Source organism: Eschrichtius robustus, chromosome 11 (genome assembly GCF_028021215.1).
Source record: "Eschrichtius robustus isolate mEscRob2 chromosome 11, mEscRob2.pri, whole genome shotgun sequence".
Classification (NCBI taxonomy): domain Eukaryota; kingdom Metazoa; phylum Chordata; class Mammalia; order Artiodactyla; family Eschrichtiidae; genus Eschrichtius; species Eschrichtius robustus.
The window spans coordinates 47,335,345-47,357,458 of NC_090834.1; the positions used below are offsets into that span (position 1 = coordinate 47,335,345).

At 35.4% G+C, this 22,114-nt stretch overlaps 1 protein-coding gene across 5 annotated transcripts in view; it reads left to right on the plus strand.

The window, feature by feature from the left end:
- GRM5 (glutamate metabotropic receptor 5) overlaps positions 1-22,114 on the plus strand; it is a 517,742-nt gene that overhangs the window by 170,469 nt on the left and 325,159 nt on the right. For all 5 annotated transcript variants that reach the window (XM_068555171.1, XM_068555174.1, XM_068555176.1 and 2 more), the window contains exon 2: positions 21,559-21,808. In XM_068555171.1, the coding sequence (XP_068411272.1) occupies positions 21,559-21,808 (250 nt within the window). The remainder of the gene's footprint in view (positions 1-21,558; positions 21,809-22,114) is intronic.

Here is a 22,114-nt window from a genome sequence, read left to right on the forward strand (position 1 = left end):
ATCTTGAATCCCCCCCTGCCTTCCTTTTTGAACTTCAGGTTTTATGAAATAGTAGCCAAATTCCAGTCTGCTTCTTTTACCATATATTGTATTGAATTATTAGTTCCATTTTTAAGTGAGCATTTCTTTCATTCTTTTTTTACTTTAATGTAGGCTTCTCATAGTCATGGGCTGTCTCAACTTTCTGTATATGCATCTCAGTGCCCAGGGTCTCCCAATATAAATGCTCAATAAATACTTACTGTTTAGTTTCTGATCTGTCCATCTTTCAGCTTATTGTCATTTAATGGAAGGCTTTAAGATTAAAGCACTGTAATAGCATGCCTTGTCCTATAAAGATAGATCTGATTACCTTAAAATATCTTATATGGTCTATTTTGCTTTCATTAATATTCAGAGTATAATTAACATATGAAATTATTTTGATCTATTCTAAAAGATTTCCCATTTAAAATATAGAGGTGCTTTGTTCTTTCATTTTAAATTGAAGTATAGTTGATATAAAAATATTAGTGTCAGGTGTATAACATAGTGACTTAACATTACAACTTGATCACCACAATAAGTCTAGTAACCATCTGTCACCATAGAAAGTTATTACAATATTACTGACTGTATTCCCTATACTATACCTTATATCCCCATGACTTATTTATTTTATAACTGGAAGTGTGTACCTCTTAATCTCCTTCATCTATTTTGCCCAACATCCCACTGCCTCCCCTCTGGCAACTACTAGTTTTTCTCTATATCTATTAATCTGTTTCTCCCTTGTTTTGTTTGTTCATTTGTTTTGCTTTTTAGACTCCACATGTACATGAAGTCGTATGGTATTTGTCTTTCTCTGCCTGATTTATTTCACTTAGACATCTAGGTCTATCCATGTTGTTGCAAATGGCAATTTTTCATTCTTTTTAATGGCCGAGTAGTATTTCAGCATGTATGCATGCATGTGTGTGAGTGTGTATGTGTGTGTGTGTGTCTGTGTATGTGTGTGGGTATATCTTCTTCTTTATCCATTCATCTATAGATGGACACTTAGATTGCTTCCATATCTTGGCTATTGTAAAGAATACTGCATAAAATATAGAGGTGCATGTTATCTTTTTGAATTTTTTGTTGTTGTTTTCTTCAGATAAATACTTAGAAGTGGAATTGCTAGATGATCTGGTAGTTCTGTTTTTAATTTTCTGAGGAACCTCCATATGGTTTTCCATAGTGGCTGCAGGAATTTACAGTCCCACCAACAGTGCACTAGGGTTCCCTTGTCTCCACACCCTTGCCAACACTTGTTTTTTGTTGTCTTTTTGATAATAGCCATTCTGATGGGTGTGAGGTGATATTTCATTATGGTTTTGATTTTCATTTCCCTGATGTTGAGTGGTGCTGAGCATCTTTTCATGTGTCTATTGGCCATCTACATATCTTCCTTAGAGAAATGTCTATTCTGGTCCTTTGCCCATTTTTTAATCTGATTTTTTTTTATATTGAATTATGTGAGTTCTTTATATAATTTAGATATTAACCCCTTATTGGATATATTATTTGCAAATAAATTCTCCCATTTAGTAGGCAGCCTTTTTGTTTTGTAGATAGTATCCATCACTGTGCAAAATCTATTTAGTTTGATGAAGTTTCATTTGTTAATTTTGCTTTTGTTTTCCTTGTGTGAGGAAACAGATCCAAAAAAAATATTGCTAAGACTAATGTCTAAGAGCGTACTGCCTGTGTTTTCTTCTAGGGGTTTTATGGTTTCTGGTCTTACAAAATATAGAGGTTTTTTTTTTTTTAATTATTATTATTATTTTTTTTTTGGCCATACTGCATAGCATGTGGGATTTTAGTTCCCAACCAGGGATTGAACCTACACCCCTTGCACTGGAAGCACGGAGTCTTATCCACTGGACCACCAGAGAAGTCCTAAAATATAGAGGTTTTGAAGGAGAAAAACATTGCAACTTCACCTTAAGTTATCATGAATTTACCATTTAGAAGACTCAGTTTGATAAAATGCAAATTTTAAATTATCCCTGATTTCTATAATTTCTCTGTATTATAATTCTTGGATGACTGAATTTATCTCATCATATTGTGTTTGTGCATTGTTTCCTGTATCTTGACATGCTTTTCTTCCTTGGCTATTAATTTTATTTCTCATTATTCTTTGCGTAAATGATAATATACTGTCTTCTAGAACATGTAGCTCTCATTAGTCTCACAAAGATTTCCAGGAATACCCTGACAATGCTAAATAAAGTTAATTTCTTCCTTTCTGTCCTTCTCATTTTTCTTCTAAGTGATAATGTAGGTTTTCCTAATAGCAAAGTGATAATTGGATTTATAAGCTTCTGTGTGGTAAAATGGAAATAGTGTAGATAGATTCCAGAATCCTAATTTCGATTCCTAATATTTATTAGTTTTGTGATCTTCAGCAAGTTATTGAAGTCTTCTGAACTTCAGTTTATGTGTATATGGGATGTAACCATCCTCATTCTCCCATGGTTATTATGGAGTTACAATTTAACTGCCAGTAAAATGCAGGTGAAGTCATTTAGTTTAAAATTAAAACCATTGGTTTAATCTCTGTAAATTCTTTTTTAGTAAATAGCATTTTATGTTACTCTGACGAATGAAAATATCACATGGATGAAAGCTTCCCTAATGTGCTAGTGTTGATTTACCTAATTTAGATTGGTTACCTCCTTACTTCAACCCCATATACTAGAATTTTCAGTCTGTAAAGGCTCTCTGTACCTCCTATTCCTCATTTTACCTTTGCACTCTGGAGTCTGATCTGTGCTCCACCACCCTCTATGATGCCAAACACTGTTTTCTTCTTAGAAGTGCCTTGTTCTTCTCCATTTCTGCTGCCTGTGTCCTATTTCAGGCCCTTGTCATCTCACAGTTGATTCCTTCAGTAACTTCTTATGAGATCTCTCACTATTCTCACCTCCAATCATCACTACAAACCTCTTCCAGGACAAAAAAAAAAAAAAAAAAATTAAAACAATTTTTATTCTGGAACTTTCCTGCTTGATATGTAAAATGGTTTTGCTGTCTGCTGCATTAGCTTGGAACTCTCTACCTGGCTTTGAAACCTTTCTGTATTTTAGGGCTTTATCCCATTGTTAACCCATATAGACCCCTGTGATTCAGAAAAACCTGATGACAACTACAAACATTATTCATCTCCATTATCCCTCCCTTCAACTCCATATAAGGTTCTGTTTCATATGTGGAATTCTCTATAATCTACTAAACTATTTACTGTCTCTACCCTTCCTTTGTGGCTTAACTAACGTTCTAATACCTCTGTGAAATCATTTATTCCTTTTTCTTATACTTGTTTCTTACTTCGATTAGAATACCAGTTAGGACACTATCATTGTAAACAGATTGGAATTGAAGTCAAACTAGCTTAACAAATAACGGGAATTTACTCAGGTAATGGTGAAAGCCAGGAATGTAGTAGGAGAAACTAACAAATACAACCAGGAGTCCAGTATAGACAGATCCACTCCCTTCACCTCTTAATTCCTCTCCTTTTCATGGGGGCATCGTTCTTTCTTTTCATTTCTTCATGAGTCTAGAACCATAGCTGCTGACTACTCTTGGCTCACATTTTTGCAGAGAATAAAGAGATTCCCTATATTAGCTTGAATTAAAAAAAAAGAAATCCAACCAAAAAAAAAAAAAATCCAGTTTAGGTAACATTTCACCCCTTTAGGCTAATCACCGAGGCCAGGGGGCTGAAGAGCTGTAAGGGTAAAGTAGACTGTACACTCATCTCAAATAAACAGAGAGGCAGGGGAATCTATTGCCAGGAAAAGGGACTATACACAGACATGACACTAAGGCGCTTCTTGGAAGCTGGGCAGATACCATGTTTGTAGCAACAAGAATAGGTTCTTATTAAGCTTAAAACTTGACCATGGTCATTTCCTTTTTTTTCATAGCTGGCCTACAATTCCATGAGTTCATGACCCAACATAGTCTTGAATCCTAGGATTATTTCTAAAACTGACTCGCTTTTTCAATGCAAGGTTAGGAATAGAAAGGACTCCCATATCAGGGATTTTTCTCAGCCAGAAATGCCCCCTGGAGGCCTGGGAAGATTCAAAGTTATCTTGAGGGACAGAGAGGAAATAAGCCACGCTGGCAGCCTCCGTATGCTTCAGAGAGTAATTTGCTATCCCTGTGTGTTAGGTAATCCCAAATGGTTTACTACACTGGAGTATCCCAAAGGTATGACTAAAGGATTAGAGTGTGGGGAAAAGAGCAGACATTAGTGCAACTGAGTGAAAAAAGCCAACACTTTGGTACTATCCTGGGATTTCATTAGCAGCAAAATGAGGACAAGAGAATTGGACCATGAGTGATTTTATTAAAACACTGGGTAAATCCAATCAAGATGCTTTAGCTATTAAGTTCCCTGTTGACTGTTCTAATTTGCTCTTTGAGGTGCCTACATGGGCAATAGGGATTATGTTTTTAAGAAACATTAAAATGTTGTTACTTTGTAGCAGTACTACTGAACACTCAGTGTACCACCCTATCTAATGAGCAGCTTTAGTTTTACATTTCTTGGAAGAATGCTTGGCAATAGTTGACTGAACATTTTCCAGGTATCTAACTGGAGGTATAAATTGGGAGCCGTAAGTGTTAGCTGAAGAATTGAGAATAGAGGCGACAACACAGGGAGAGTTTCTATTAAGAGGAGCTGGTCATAGACAGTGATGGCAAATACTAGCATGTAAAAAAACAGAACTGATAGAAAAAGAACTTATAAAACTGTGTATGATGAATAATAGCAATACTTGTTGAGGCTTTTTTATGTGCCAGACTTTGTTCTTAGAATTTCACATGCAAAATCACATTTAATCCTTATAACCACTTTATAAGAATTTTATAGATAAGTTAACAAAGACTTAGAAAGACTAAAAAACTTGCCCAAGTACTGAAATAAATGAGAGATGGAGCCAGGATTTGAGCCAGGTTTGATTAATTCAAATGGGACTTAAACTTAACCTAACTTTAGAGCCATTTTCTTAAGGCCTGTTTTGTGACTGCCTATTAGGAACAAAAAACAAACAAACAAAAACAAAAAAACTAAGAAAGAGCTGGGACAGGAAGTAACTTTTGTTGAGTACCTATTTTTGTGCCAGACATTGGGCTGGTGGTTGTCCTACCATATCTGATGTGATTTTAAAAACTGAAGCTCAGAGAAACAGCAAGTCTAAATAGAACAAGGGTCATAGAGGAAATAAAGAAGTTAAAAAGTTCTACTACAAAAAAGCACCAGGCCGGATGATTTCACAGGAGAATGCTAATCAACTTTTAAAGATCAGAAAACCTCAATGTTACTTTAATTGTTCCAGATCATAGAAAAACAAGGAGGTCTTTTCTATGCTCTGGGCTCATATGCTCTGAGTTGTCTGGGCTCATCTATCTAGGAATCTGCAGATGCAAGATTCAAATTCCATCTATATTGCAAAGGCCAGTGTCTTTTCCAGATACTACGATGCCTCTGACAACAAAATTATAGTCATTTTTATCTTGCCTAAGAATTTGGGTACGTTTCGTGACTGGAAGATTTGGTAAGCTTCAGAGGGCTGTATTAATTTGCTAGGACAACCACAACAAAGAACCATAAACTGGGTGGCTTAAACAACAGAAATTTATTTCCTCAGAGCTCTGGAGACTAGAAATCTAAGATCAGTGTGTTAGCAGGGTTGGTTCCTTCTTAGGACCTTACTCCTTGGTTTGTGGATGCCTATCTCCTCCCCATGTCCTCACATGGTCTTCCCTCTGTGCATGTCTATGTCCTGATCTCCTCTTCTTAAAAGAATACTGGTCATAATGGATTTGGGACCATCCATCCATATGACCTCATTTTACCTTAATTGCCTCTTCAAAGGTCCTGTCTCCAAATGCAGTAACATTCTGAGGCACTGGGGGTTAGGATTTCAACATATAAACTTTGGGAACACACAATTCGACCCATAACAAGGGCAAACAGTGCTCTGGGATCATGACCAAAACTGAACAGTCCGTGTAGGATGTAATGTCCACTGCCACCACTTTCAAGTTACCATCGTTTCTCACCTGGACTACCGCATTAACCTCCAAATTAAGCTTCCTGCTTTCTCTCTTATCTAATCTCACATGAAGTAATAATGTGTCAGTGTTTTGTCTTAAAGACCCCAAAGCATAATTCCAAAGACCATCATTCACTTTGTGTTCCATGTGAATGTCAATACTCTCTGAGCAATATTACCAAGTGGCCCTGCATACTATCATGTCTTTGCTTCCATTGTCCCCATTCCTAATTCAGTCACTTATTACTACTAAATGTGTAATTATAAAACTCTGTTGTTTCTCTCTGGACCATCACTCCACTCTCTTGTCTCATTATTGCTAGAATACTCTCTCTTAAGTGCAGTTCACATAATGTCACTGCTCTCGCAAACCCCTCCTATTGTACCTCTTTATCTGATAAAATAGGGTCTCCCCGTTGTGATCCTAGCCTACTTCTGGTCCTCCCTTCTTATAGCCTCTGCAGTGGGAAGACTGGATTTTCACCACACACTTACCCACCTCAGCCTGCCTGTGTCATTCTGTATGCTCCATCTGGAATGCCATCTCCTGACTGCCAAAATCCACTCCTTCTGCAAGGCCCAACTTAAATTCTACTTTATGCACAGGCATTTTCCCAACATATTCAGTCAGAAGTGATATAATCTTCTTCTCTCCACCATCAGACTTTCACCTTTATTGTACTGGATCTTTTTACAAAGGAAGTGTCTATTATTGCCACTGTAAGCACAGTGGCCCTTTAAAAGCCCTGGAGTAACTGAAAATATGACAGATATTGGCTAGCAGAGTCTTAGGAGATTCTATTGGCATAGTCCAGTGTTGGTGCTGCCAATAACTCGTGGAAATATGCACAAGAGAATTGTTAAATTTGCAATAGCCTTTTGTTCAGCATGGCCATTATTAAACATTAAGTTATATTACATAAATTATTTTAAAGAAGTAAAATATCAGAAAATTCTAATTAAAAACATTATTACTAATGATTTGACTGCGTTTAACTGTTTTCTGTACTCTTTAAGCTATTTACAGCCATAGTATTTATATGGTCAATATACTATATATTGGTGTGCCACTGTGCATCTTTTTCCAGCTCCATGTTCAGTCACCTACCGTTGGTAGCTTGAAATTAGTCATAGTGGGAATATTTACACCATGGAAATGGGCATGCTAAACATCAAGACTTGATTTTTATTGTCTAGACTTAAGAAAGTGATGAAGAAAATGGTAATTCAGATTAAACATAGAAGTGTGTCATGTCTGTAACCACCATCTTGGGAATAGCACAATATAAGAATATAAAGGAATATTCTAGTTTTTGAAACTATTTTCCAATTTAGCAAACGAGTTACTTGTATCATTGATTGGTGAGCCAAGTTCTGACATACAACTTATTTGGTTTCAGTTTCATTAAACATCTTAACATATATAAAAATTTCAGTCACCATTCATGTCAGAAATACACTGATTAGTCAACTGTAACCATACATTGGCTATTGACAGAAGATTTTGCCAAAATTTAGTGAAGGCATTTTATAATAAAGAAGATTGTATATTTTATTATTTCAAAATTGTGCGCTACATTTATTTTATAATCAGTAAAATTTGTAACACACACACACACACACACACACCCGTCCAGAGAGGTAGTCATTAAACATTTACCACCAGATGTCCTTCATATCATGGGAGTCAAGTAAACTCCTTGTCAAAAGCTAAGAAACCAGAGGCATTTGCAAATAGTTTGAGTAACGCCAGTGTTTTCCCTCTCCTGTATCAGATATCACTTAAGATATCACTTCACATCTTGACTTCACCGATTTCTAGGTCTTTGTTCTTTGTTTTACTCTTGGCCAATGATGCAGTGACCAACTTTACATGGACTTGAAATAATTGCACATGGGTGCAGCTCGGTAGTGCCTTGCCTCCTGTCTACTGTACACATCTCTGACTATCTCCTGAGGAGCTACCTTGCTAAGGCAGCGTGGAGCCAATTCACGATAAGAAAGAATATGGGAAATAATGCCCTGTGGAGGCAATCTTTAACCATTGGCAAGTAAGAGACTGAGGACACATATTCTTCTCCCTTCCTCCTCAACACAGCCTTGAGAATCAGTCTTTATGACCTCTGAAAGATGGTCCCATGAAATGAGCAATCAAACAGCCTCAGTAACCCACTCTTGTATTAGCTTCCTCTCCTTCCCTGTCACTCTTTGTTTCCCTCAGCCTTGCGTTATGGAGGAGCAAGCCTAAGATACTTCTCATAATCATGTGGGGCAGGTGGAGAAAAGCTGGATAACATCTACTTCACTTGACTAAACTAGTCCTTTGAAATAGGGCATAACTAAGCTATTTGCCATTCAAATATAAAAATTAAAATTACCCAGACATCATTGAAGAGGAAAACAGAAGGTGTAAAAGGATGTGTAGTATATAGGTCTCATCACCTGTGTCCAATTAGAAGTAATTTTTCCTTCCTTTGAACTCTAACACCTATGTCCAACCAGTACTTTGTATCTTTATTATGGTATATACATATATATGTATACATATGTATGTGTGTGTGTATATCATATATGGATATGAATATCTGTCATACATATACAAACATATATAAAAATGCCTGTCATTATATATATAGACATTCTTACATCAGCCCCCTCTATATGCTTATTAATATTATATTAACAGACATATTTATTTATGTACCTGCCCCCTCCCCCAGCCTTATATAGTTTTTATTTTTTTATTCATTTCAATAAATGCCTGGACATTGAGTGGGATTCCTCTTAAAGGTATTGAATCTGGGATCAGTGGAAACTGCCTAAGATTAGGAAGCTAGTAAACTGGTCAATCTTCCTCCAACTACCCCCTTTTTTCCTCAGATTAAGCAAGAGTTTTAGTAGCACTTATCAGTATATAAAACCCTGGAGTCAACATACAAATGCTTGCAATTGGGCTTCTTTCTAGAAGAGAGCTAAAATCACAACCCTTGTGGACCTAGGCCAGGAGATTTTTGCCCTTGCTTTAGAACAGATACTCCTTGGGAATTTTTGGTATTTAAAAAAAAAAAAGCAAACAAACAAACAAAACAAAACAATAGTCGGTGACTCTGATTAACAAGGAACTGTACATTTCTTCCCCACAGGGTTCCAATTATTATCAGCAAAACTTTTAATTCTTTTAGAAATATATTTAGTGAGTTTTGTTCTCTTTGGCTTGATACATATGGTCAAAATGCATGTCTTGTGTCTGGTGGAAAGTTATTGCCATTATTGCAATCTTTTAACAAATGGACATGAGTAACTGGAGGAGGAAAATAAAATCTTGATCAGAATAAGCAGATCTTACAAAGGGTGGAATATCTCAAAAGACCAGCTGATACTTAATATAATGTCTGAGAAATTAGGTGGAACAGGTGACTGAATGAGGAGTAGTTACATAAGTAGCAGAATTTCCCACTTTAGTGAAGACTAGTTTTCATAATGTTACCAAACACCTTTCCAGTAACTCTGCATTAAGTAGAATTTCTGACTCTTGAAACATATTTAATTTTACAAAGCAAACTTAGCTTGGGAATTATCCACAAGATTCAGTGATGAAATTTGGAATGGAATGTATATTGAGAAATGGAAAATGGAATTTGAAATGGAGTATATATTGAGAAACAGAAAACTGAAATTTGAGCAAGCACGTGTAAGAAAAATGAATAAAATGGCTAAAACTCTCTTTATAATTATTACAACTTAATAAAACAATGTAGGAGGCAGATCTAAAATCCCACTTTGTGGATCCTGTGTATATTATATTATAGATAAAGAGACAAATTCACAGAGACCATGCAGGTGATAAGTTGAAGAACAAGATTTTAAACACTATCTCCTCACTCTGTCCAAGGCACAGGTTACTAAACTGTGCTGCCCTTCCTCATAGGATCCTGTGTATATTATATTATAGATAAAGAGACAAATTCACAGAGACCATGCAGGTGATAAGTTGAAGAACAAGATTTTAAACACTATCTCCTCACTCTGTCCAAGGCACAGGTTACTAAACTGTGCTGCCCTTCCTCATAGGTCTTATCTAAGTCCAGTTCTAGCCCTTTTGGGTCACAATGAATGCAGAGTAGCTTCAATACCAGAGCTTCTTTGCACAGCTATTCATAGTCACTGCTCAATAATAATTTATGAATGACAAGTCAATGAACCTTGAGGGCTATGCTAAGTGAAATAAGTCAAGCAGAAAAACACAAATACTGTATGATCTCACTTCTTTGCGGAATAAAAAAGCCAAGCTTATAGACACAAAGAGTAAATTGGGGGGTTGCCCAGGGCTGGGAACATGGGGAAAATGGGGAGATGTTGGTCAAAACATACAAACTTCATCTTATAAGTTCTAAGAATATCATATACAACACAATGACTGTAGTTAACAATACTGTATTGTACACATGAAAGTTGCTAAGAGAGTAGATCATAAATATTGTCACCAAAAAAAATCAGGTAACTATGTGAAGTGATGGATAGGTTAGCTAACCTCACTGTGGTAATAATTTCACAATAAATATGTATATCAAATCATCACATTTGCACCTTAAATTTACACAATGTTATATGTCAATTATATCTCTATAAAGCTGGTGAAAAGGTCAGTACTCATCTTCTAAAATGCATTTATTCAACAAATACTTAGGCCACCAAGGCTCTGGAGAAAAAAGGGTAATTAATTAAGATATGATCCCTTTTGTTGATTAGCTCACAGCCTCTTAGAAAGTCAAACTAATAAATAATTACAATAAAACATGAAAAATCTTGTGACATTGAAGTGAGGGTTGGCAATGAGAGCACAGTAGAGGATATCTACTTTGAATTAGGGCACTAGAGAATTCTGTCACTTTCAGCTGGGTCTTGAAGTATGAGCAGGAATTAAACAGAAGAACATCTCAAGAACAAGGAGTGTTGTGAAATTTAGAGATGTGAAAAAGCATGGTGTATTTGGTAGTCTATATATTCTTTGGTATGGCTGAAGAATGTGCCATATATTCAATACATAAAGAAAAGGCAAGCTGTGAGGCTGGAGAAAGAGCCTAGGTGATAGATAATAAAAGTCCTGGATGTCAGAGAGTGTCCTAAGAAGTTTACATTCTACCCTGAAATGTACAGGATATAAAGCTTCTCTTTATATGTATAATTCAGTACTCTCTAATAAAGATATAATTCTAGCCATGTGTATGATTTTAAGAAAGGGTAAAAAGACAGAAGTGAAATTAATTTTTAAACCACATTTTATTTACCCCAATACATCCAAAACTTTGTCATTTCAACATGTAATCAATATTATAAAATATTAATGGGATATTTTACATTGTTTTTTTCATACTGTCTTTGAAATCTATTTTGTTTTTATGCCGACAGTGTCTCAATTTGAACTAGCTACATGTCAAATGCTTATTTGCCACATATGGCTAATGGCTGCCATATTGGACAGCAGAGGTCTTATCTACAGATGACAGTCACTAAGGCCATAATCCTAGAACACAGCATGGTTGACCCCCTCCTGAATGGAGCTCAGAATTTGGCAACAGTAACAACAGCACAGCCATTACACTACACTTCAGTTCCTTCTACTCATTTCTGAATCCTCCAGTGAATGATGGTCCAGACAGATATTTCCAAAATGAGTTCCTCCTCTCAATACTGTGGTAGTCACTGAGTTCTTCCAGAGGGATTCTAGCAACCACAGAACCCACACAGTGCATCTCTAAACTGGAGAAGGTTGTGGCAGAGGCCACGAGCTGCTGTCAAAGAAGTTACTTCTTTTGAGCAAAGGCTGTCAAGCGTGAGCGGTTTTGGCTGTGCGGCAAAGGATTTTCTGCCTTCAGCTGGTGATGAGTGAATTTCTGGGTTGTCATTAGATCCAGTTAGAATCGAGGATCAGAGGTGACTAGTGAGATAAAACAGAGGCACAGTGAAAAACTCACCAACCTACCCGACCCGTTGACACACAGTTCCGTACAGAGATTTGTCCTTTCTGTGGAAATGGAATCTCTCTTAATGAGACATGCACTGCAGCAGGTTTCAGCTCTGAAGTTGACAGCTTACAAAGAAAACAGAGGAAGTTGAATCCTGGAAGGTTAGAGTGGGAATTTGGGTCATAGCTTCTGTCTCAACTTTTTATTTTCCTCTAGGAAGAATAGCCAGAAAAGAATCAAGGCAAAAACACCATTTTTTTTAGAAGATTAATAAAGTGATATGTTTTCAATTTGCAAATCTCAATTTAAGCTATAGTAACAAGTATTTTAATAATTAAAATACTGTATAATTTTAAATATAAAAATCAAGTTTTTCCATTCCCGCTGTCCCTCTGAAGTCCTTCCTCCCTCCACAGCGAAGATTTAGTTAAGTAATAAGTAACACGTGTATGGCGGCCGTGTCTGTTTCCGAAAGCCTCCTCTTATTTTACAGGTCTTTGTCTATAGAAAAGCTACAGTTAAGCATTGTATATTTTATAGGAAGACTCTGATATTTAAATATCAATTCTCAGTAATGATATGGATTGGATCATTTAGTGCTAAATCATACATGTCTATAATATTTCTAGTAATTGGGCAAAAAACGTATTTGTTAAATACTATGTTTGCTTAGATGAATTCAATTTGGTAGTATCTGGCATTGGATTCAAATGAAATACTTAGTGGTGGGTGAGCACCTTTGGAAGGACCACAGAACTAAATTGAGCAATTCCCTTTCAGTGCTTCAAGGGTAATAATCTACTGTAGGAAAAGAGCATGGGCTTTGAAATTTAACAGATGAAAGACGAAATTCCAGCTCTTCTGTTCACTAGCTATCAATTATTTGGCAAATTCTCTCAGCATAAACTCTGTTTAGAAATGTGGAAAATAATAGCTACCTCATAGGATTGGTTGGTTTAAATAATAATAGTAAGAGTTACTATTATGACTATTTTTATTTGAAGTGACTAGTACAGTACTTGGTACATATTATTAACCTTTCACCAGTTAATTCCACAAGATCTAGATAAATGTTGTTGTTGATGATGATGATGGTGATTAAAACTATCATGTACTGTGAGTGCTTACTCTGCCCCATGTTCTGGTCTAAGCACTTTCCCTAAGGTACCCCTCTCTAGAAATAAGCAAACAAAATCCCTCCTTCGATTTCCACATTCTCTTCCAATTACCATCATACTTCTTTGCTCTTCTTCACTGCCAAACATCTCTCCAAAAAGTTGTACAAATATACTGTCTTCACTCTCTTGACTCCTATTACACACAGTCTACTCCTTTATGGCTTTGACTGTGTTGCCAAAATCAGTGGATTTTTTCCACTATGCATCTCACTTTAATAGTCACACTGTTAATGTCCAAAAGAAAGTAAAAGCACGTTGTTATTTTCGTTCCCATAACAATACGTTCTCTTGGTTTCTTCTTCTCCATTGTCTTTGTCAGCTTTGCCTTCTCAATTAATGCATAAATATTTGAATTCTTTAGGGTATAATCAGAGCTCTCTTCTTTCACATCCTACACTTTCATCTATTACTGTTGCTATCCATATTCTGATGATCCCAAATAGTTCCAATTTTAACTTCTATTTTCTGAGCCGGAATGTCCTTATTCAATTTCCGATTTGGCATTTCTACTTGGCAGAAATTTTAAAGTAAATTAAAAATAAATTCTAAAACTTGATTTTTTCTCAAAACTTGATTCTTTTTCAATTTTGTCCTTCTCAGTTCAACACAATTGTATGAACTAGAGTTATTGGAGGGACTAGATATCACAACTTTTGATTCCAAGGTTCAGCAACCTACATTACTGAACCAAAGATGACACTCATACTTGCTGTAATTGACATGTGTGACAGTTATAACTCTCATATATTTTTATTTCATTGATTTGATTTCATGTCATCTGCCATGTATGAATTTGAATGGTCAACTTGCACCTTTGCTCTGAAGATCAAACTTCTTTTTCTAGCCCCATTCCTGGTAGCCAAAAGAAAAATTCAGCAACATAGTATACCACTCAGTAATGCACTTGGCACTTACTTTTCTGACAATATCTAATATCCCTGGTTAGTATTCCCATAAATAATATTTTTATATGTAGTTCAAAATCCAAGTTACTAAGTTATGCTCTACTAGCTTTATTTTTCGGAATTCATTATTGGAGTGTTGCTCGAATGTTGCTTACATACTCCATGCCTGGTGTAGTGCCTAAAGTGAATTCGCTAAATGAAATCCTTCTAGTACTTCCAATAATAAAACACCCTGGATGAGATTCAGTAATGTCCTGCCTCACACTGAGTACTCTGCTATGTGGGTCATGTCATAGAAAAACTCGAGGGTAAAATATGGAAAAAAAAAAAGGAACCAAAACTTGGAAATCTGTTTGTTAGCAAAGATTTTCATGGCAAAGGCATTTGCCATAATTTGTGGAGTCTTGATGAGAGTATATGATATATTTATATATAGTTTTGTTGTGAGGATAGAAACACCTACCTTGAAGAACTTTGTTGTCTAGTGCCAGGAAGTAAACATAAACAAATGAATGCAATATAGAGTTTGAAATTGCCATACTCATTGTACATGTGGCTATATTGGGAAAAGACATTCATTTTTGAAAAGGGAAACATCTTTATAAAGAGACAGTAATAAAATAAGAAGAGGTGTTTATCTCTCTGGCTTTTCTCCCTCCTGGCTGTTTAACTAACCACTAGCTTAACTAGGACACAGCACACTCAATATGGGCAGTTTTGGCTAAGATCCCTTGATGAACACTTATGGCCCCATGAAAGGATGGGAAGTGGTGATGACACTGACTGATTAATCCTGCCCACACATATTTTAGGGGGATGGTATCATGCCAGGCAGTAACTCCAATGAGAAATGGCAGCATTTTCCTTCACTAGTAGTTGTCAACAAAACACACTGTTTATAATAGCAACAGGATATTAGGAGTAAAAGCCATTTGGAATGTATTTATAAATTATTATTTATATTGAGAATCTTAATTTCCTTTTTGAAAAAAAAAGACAATTTGGGTCAAATAAAAGGGAAAAATAGGTCTAATGTGGAAGGCCAAGCTCAATAGTTTTTTTTAAAGTGAATTAAATTTCCTAAAGTGAATACTTTCTGAAAGAGTAGTTTTTACATTTTTTTAGCATCCACTTGATGATTGTATTTGAACAAATAAATTAACTCTTCCAAAATTTTACTCTTATCTTTCTGTACCATATTTTCTGTTCAAGAAATCCCTGAATAACTATTATGTAATGATACATAGTTAAATGAGTGCATTTAGTACTCTCAAGGGGCTTACAGTTTTGGAAACTAGAATATACAAATATATCCAAAATATAATAAATAAATATAGAAAGCAAGTAACATAAATATATGTACAGAATATAGAATACAGAATTTATATTTCAAATTAAGTCTAATACATTATAATACTTAGCACCATAACTCATTATCTGACTCTGGGAAATCTCCTTAGGAGTCCCCTAATGAAACACATTATATGAAGTGGATTATGTTTTCCTAAGGAAAAAAAATATTAATATCATGGGTTATAGTTTTAATCAAATTCTCAGTATCAAATAAATCATTAGTATGATCAGCCTTGTCATAAAGGTGAAGGAGGGACTTCCCTGGCGGTCCGGTGGTTAAGAGGTTAAGACTCTGCGCTTCCACTGGAGGGGGAGCGGGTTTGATCCCTGGTGGAGGAACTAAGATCCCGTATGGTTAAAAAAATAAAATAAAATAAAGTGAAGGAACGACAATTATAAACGTTTCTAGCAATTATAAGTAACAAAAATTATGCTCTTCAGTATTATAAAATGGATCACTAGGCTAAAATGTGTAAATATCTAGAGTCTCCACGTGCCTAGTATCATACCTGTACGTAATTAATTAATCCTTGAAAAGCATGGTGGAGTATGTCAGTTTAGTTCCACAAGCATCGCTAGGTGGCGCTATGGAGAAGATGTGGTCTATATCCTAAGTAAGTTACAGTCTGGGCAATTGAGTTGAACCAGAAAGAATGGGTAAGATTTCAACATAAAGAAATGGGAAAAGGGTATTCCAAGTAGAAAGAACATCATGACTAAAAGTAAATAAGTGGGAACATGTGAGACATCTGAGCTACACATGAAAGAGCATAATAAGAAGTAAGACCACCCCCGCACCCCAAAATGAGACATAGGAGATGATAAGAGTTAAGTTCCCAAGTAAGTTTCTATGAAGGGAATAATGAGGGTCTGATTATGGTGGGAGAAGTAAGAGTACAATGGAAAAAAGGAAACGAATGTCAGAGAAAGGAAAATTATTTGTTATCTTTTCAGTATGATTTTATTAATTTAACTTTTATTCTTACAATCAATTTCTTCAACACACATATTTATAAATTTGAGCCATATCTCCAATAGATATTTTGCCAGAAAAATACCTCATTTACCAGATGTAGCCTATCTATGTTGCCATTCTTTATTATCTTTATCCAGAAGTATGTTTAAGGCACAGTAGCACAATATTTACTGAAAGTGAATTGGTGCCACCTGAAATAGCAGTGGTCTATGGTTATGCATTGCATACTAAAGGATTGTTCCATGCCTGTGCCTTTAAACATAAAGTGCAAAGAATCTCTCTTAGGTTAGAAGAAAGATTTAAAGTTATTCTTTAGCAAGTCTTGTTTGCATTGTGTACTTTGTAGGCACAAATGGAGTCATATGCTTCCAGATCCCAGCTGACATAATACAGGTCAAATAGTACTAGTGAAAGCAACTAGCTTTAAATAGCATTTGAGGTTAAAATATTAGAATCTCTTATTATCCAGGGGAACATTGAAGCCATTGGAAAAAAAATCTAGATGTTCTGACTGTTTTGACTATTGTACAATTCTGTCTTTCAGATTTTAAGTGGAATAATATTACATAATCACTCAATAGAGTGATACATTCTAGACACAAATGTTGCAATTCTGATGACAGGTAGGATAATTAATTGCACACATATTTTCATCTGGCAAATTCCCACTTGGTGCTGATTACTTTGTACCACTCATTCATTCACTTATTTTTTTACTCAACTTGTGTTAGTTATCTTCCAGGCCCCTTTGAGGAATTAAGAATACACAAGAGAATAATATTTATGTCCCAAAGGTATACAGTCTTATAGGAGCAGACACAAGTAAAGACAATTTTCTATTGTGAGATCAAATGAGGAACGTAGGAAGGGATACATAGGTTGGGCAGACCTTGCAGAGGAATTCCTTGAGCTTGATATTAAAGGAACAGTAAGTAGAAGGTGATTTGACAGGAGGAAGGAAAATTAACTTGACTTTTCTATTTTAATTTAGATGTGACATCTTGTTGAAAACCATCTCAATTGTAAAGTCTTTCTGGCATACTAGAAATGACTAATATGATTTTAAGTAGAGCATCTGCTCTTAGAATAAATGTGAATTAAGCATTCTGCCATGGCTTCAAGATTGGTATCTTTCATGATATAAGAAAAAAAATAACCTTGATCCTATTTTACATTTTTATCGATTAGGCTCTCATTCTGTGGTTGAAATGGAAAAAAAAAAATGCGTACAATGTAGCCAAATCTAACTGATGTGATAGAAACATAGAACCAAAACAAAGTGATATCTAAGCAATTGTTTGAGATAAAATTTGATTCTGATCAATTTTGCTCTATAATAATGCTATTTACAAAATTAGCTACCCCCAAGTTCTCAAGTTATTTTCATTATAGAGATTGTATTTTAATAATTGCATATGAGTATATCTCACCAGAAATATACAAGGATATCTAAAAGTTATAAATTAATATTTACTCTTACATTTGATTTAAGGAAATTATAGGAAAATTTTATCCTCACTATTAGCATGCTGAATTTCTTTATTCAGTAATGTTCACCTGGCATTCCATTTAAAATTTTCCATATCTCTCTCCAATTTCAATAACTTTTAAGTCTGTTATTTAAAATTTTTTCATCAAACTTGTACTTTAATATTTTTCAAAATCATGTCATGCAGAATGGCTTAAAGTAAGAAAGAGCACTTTACGTTTTTCTTTTCTGGTTTTCACCTTCATATTTCTAAGTAGTATGAATATATGCTTACTTTTTAATGCCTACTTTTTAATTTATGGAAAGTAGACATCTCTTAATTCACATATATTCTTATTTCTTCTCAATATAATTGTATTATTAGATTAATCTCATTTTTTTCAGATTCAAATAATTCTGTTAATCATCTCTCTTTTGTTTTCTGTATATCTTGACTTCCAAATAGTGAGTGGAGTATTTTAATATCCTTCCCTTTCTCATCAACTCTCCCTGCTTCCACATCTCAACCTAAAATCTTCCTCTGTTGTAATTTTCATTGGAAAGATTGGTAACATATATTTTCTATTGCATAATAAGTTTTCTACCTTGCCTATATGTGGACTTATACAGTTGAAAATTAATAATTGACATTTGCATCATTACAGTTATAAATAGTGTGAGCTAAGAGTCAAGTCGGACTATGATTACATTTTCTTGTCATAATTCCAAGCCACAGACCCTCTGCTACTTAAAGAAGAATGTCTAATAGATTTCTTCTTACTTTTGCCAGACGCTTAGTTGAAGCCACAGACTAGTTTCATATTTTACACCATATCTTCCTTTCTCTATCACCTTTGTTTCCTTGTTGAAAAAATAAATCTTTGCTTCCTCACCTTCTTTCTCATTCTGTACAGTGCTTGAAATCTATTTCATTTTCTTCAAGAAGCCTATGAAATTTTTATAGTTTCTCCTTTATTTTTAAATATGTAATTCTAAAATGTAGTCATTATATCAACTACTGAAAATCTAAACACTTCAAGCTTCCCAATTTTATTGGAATACATATTCCCATTTTTAATTCCCAACTTAGAATGGGTTTCTTTTATTAACTCAAAATTAGTATTCTGCAGAAATTTTTATGTTACACATATATTGCAACTGTTTCCTATTTTAATTTTAAAGAATAATTCTTGGGCTTTGCTCTAACAAAATCATATTTCCCCCACTAGTTTAAGCTTATTTTTTAGTCTAGTGTTCAGTATTAATGCCATTTGCTCCATGATTTGTTTTAGTTGCTCCAAGAGAGGGCATCTTAACTTTGTCTAGAATAATCTTTATAACCCCAATATGTGCAATTAATTAGGTTCAGGCTATCTATAAGATATTTTACATACATAAAATATAATATACAAAATACTCATATATTAGGCAGTGTTATCTGTGATTTTCAGGTGATAAAGCTGAGATTTAGAACAACCCAAGCTAAATTAGAACTCAGATCTCTCTAATAACAAAGTTCTCTATTGCAAGCTGCTTCTATATATAACTTACTGTATAAGCAAAAAAAAAAAAAGTTAAAACAAGGCTGTTGGGGAGGTGCTAAAGATTATAAATCTGTCAGGTATTTTTTGTTGTTTAACTATGAATGTATTGAGAATTTTCATTATTGCCATCACAATCACTATGCACCTAATATCAAATTATTTATCCAAATGCCCCAGTGTTAATTAAAGCATCAAGTGCAGGGTAGTCAATTGAAAAATAGAGTTGGCTAAAAGTAATCAGAAAATAATAGATTACTCAGGTTAGTGTAAGACTAATAATTTAGGCCCCTTTGCACATTTTTCAGGAAGAGCCCTTTAACCTTTGTTAATTGCAAAATAACTACATCGCCTACCTGCCATCATCATAGAGGTTTCTTGTTGCTTTAATTCTGGAGAAGAAGGAAAGTTGCAGCTGGGCCTACCAGTGTTTTTGGCCGGGACTCAAGCTGGCCTGCTCTGCTTTGCGCTTTACAGTTTGTTCATGAGGATAAACCTACACGAAAACCCACCCTCAAAGTCTGAGGCTCTCATTTGCAACAAGGCACCCCTGCTAAGATGGAGCACACATAGGGCCAGGAGGGAGAGGATAGATTTTCAAACCAAGACTCTGCCATCTACTTGTTAAACGCGAACTTCAGTTTTATCAGCTGCGAAGGGAAGATAATAGTACCTTTATCACAGAGTTGGCGTAAGGAGCGTGAGCTCAGATATATGAACTAACTTTCCAGACATCAAAATGTTACATGAGTAGAGTTATTTATAAATTATCTCTATTATCATCATACAGTGAAATGTATGCAATCGAATGACTTGTACTTCCTTATTCATTTGAGATTAACTCCTCCTGATGAAATGCCATTTCCTAGGTCTAGTTGATTGCTAGGCCACTTACATCCCACAGCTTGGTTGTCTTGTAATAGTCTCCTGTATTTCTAAAATCAATCGCCCTTACCCGCCTAGTCTTTTGAAAACTCAGAAAATGAACCCGTCATGATTTATAGGGCCTCAGAAGGCTCCCAAAATATCTAAACTTGAAGCATCATGACCTTTAAATAGGAAAGAGAAATGCAGATATAATTGGGCTTCTGAGTCTCGTAAAAGTCAGCCGTAGAAGAGTGGAGGGAACAGATTCTGCACTCTTAGACAGATCTGTGAATGGAACGGAACTTTCCACCTACTGGGGATATTAACTCTGGGCAACTGTAAACCTAACTGCCTCATCTGTTTTCTTACCTGTAGAAGGAGGTCATAATATATTTCTCAATATATTATCCTGAGAGTTAAATGAGGTCACATATATAATAATCTTGATACACTTCCTGGCCTATAAGTGATTGTCAATATTGATCCCCATGTTCCATAATTTTAAAAGACCACCACCAGTCCTTAACCCCAAAATGTTGCAAAATACTTTGGAATTTTTCCCCCATGTATCGGTAACTTTTCAATGGTTATATATAATAAAACTTTAAATGTTTTACATGAGCTAATATATTTATCTGTGAGAAGACTAAAATCTCAATCAAGGATCTGGAATTTTCACTTGGGATAAAACCACAAACTCTCATGATTATTTATAAAATATATGGATAATATTCTATAAAATAAAATACTCTTAAGATATTTGTACGTCTATACTATATAAAGTATATGTATTGCATCTGTGTGTAATGTCTTTAAACACAAAAATCTGAATTGGTGGGGTAAGAAGATCATATAATGAGAAACAAAAGGAAGTGAGACAGAATGAAAAGATAGCAGATAAATATTTTCCATCATCTCACATTAGAATATGAGCTTTTTTGAGTCAAAGGGGGAGCCGAATTGCTTGTATTTTTGTAATGTTCTCTCTTAGTGAAAAAGTTTTAAAAGATCAATGCATATATGTATCCTGTAGTTTCATTGTAAATTGCCCAGATAAGCAAGTCAGTGAAAAAGCAAAACCTCACTCAGGTCGTCAGGTTCCAAATCCAACACTACCAGGTGACCTTCACGCTCCTAGCACTTCTGCATTCCAACTCTACCCAATGAATCCAACATTCTCCCCTCTGCTTATGTGTTTCCACACAGGCAACTATGGAGAAAGTGGGATGGAAGCGTTCAAAGATATGTCAGCCAAGGAAGGGATTTGCATCGCTCACTCTTACAAAATCTATAGCAACGCGGGGGAGCAGAGCTTCGATAAACTGCTGAAGAAGCTCAGGGGTCACCTGCCCAAGGCCCGGGTGGTGGCCTGCTTCTGCGAGGGCATGACAGTGAGAGGTCTGCTGATGGCCATGAGGCGCCTGGGGCTGGCAGGAGAATTTCTGCTTCTGGGCAGGTAAGTGACGAGGAGAAAATTCACATGGAAGTCAAGTCAGGAATTTGGGAAAATCAAAGGGTGTCTTTTGGTAGCTAAAGACAGATGCTTTGGAAGCTTAATCTGTGTAGTGGAAGTAGGGCTTAAAAATCATAAAACACCAGAGCCTGAAAATAATCACGGAAAATAAGTAGACAGGCCACGTGCTGATTACTGATAATAACAAGAATCAACATATGAAAATGATGAGTCCTTCAGTCCTCAAAAACTAATTGTAAGGAAATGAGAAGGATTTTTAAATTCTTGCATAATCCCCTTGGAGGTAAA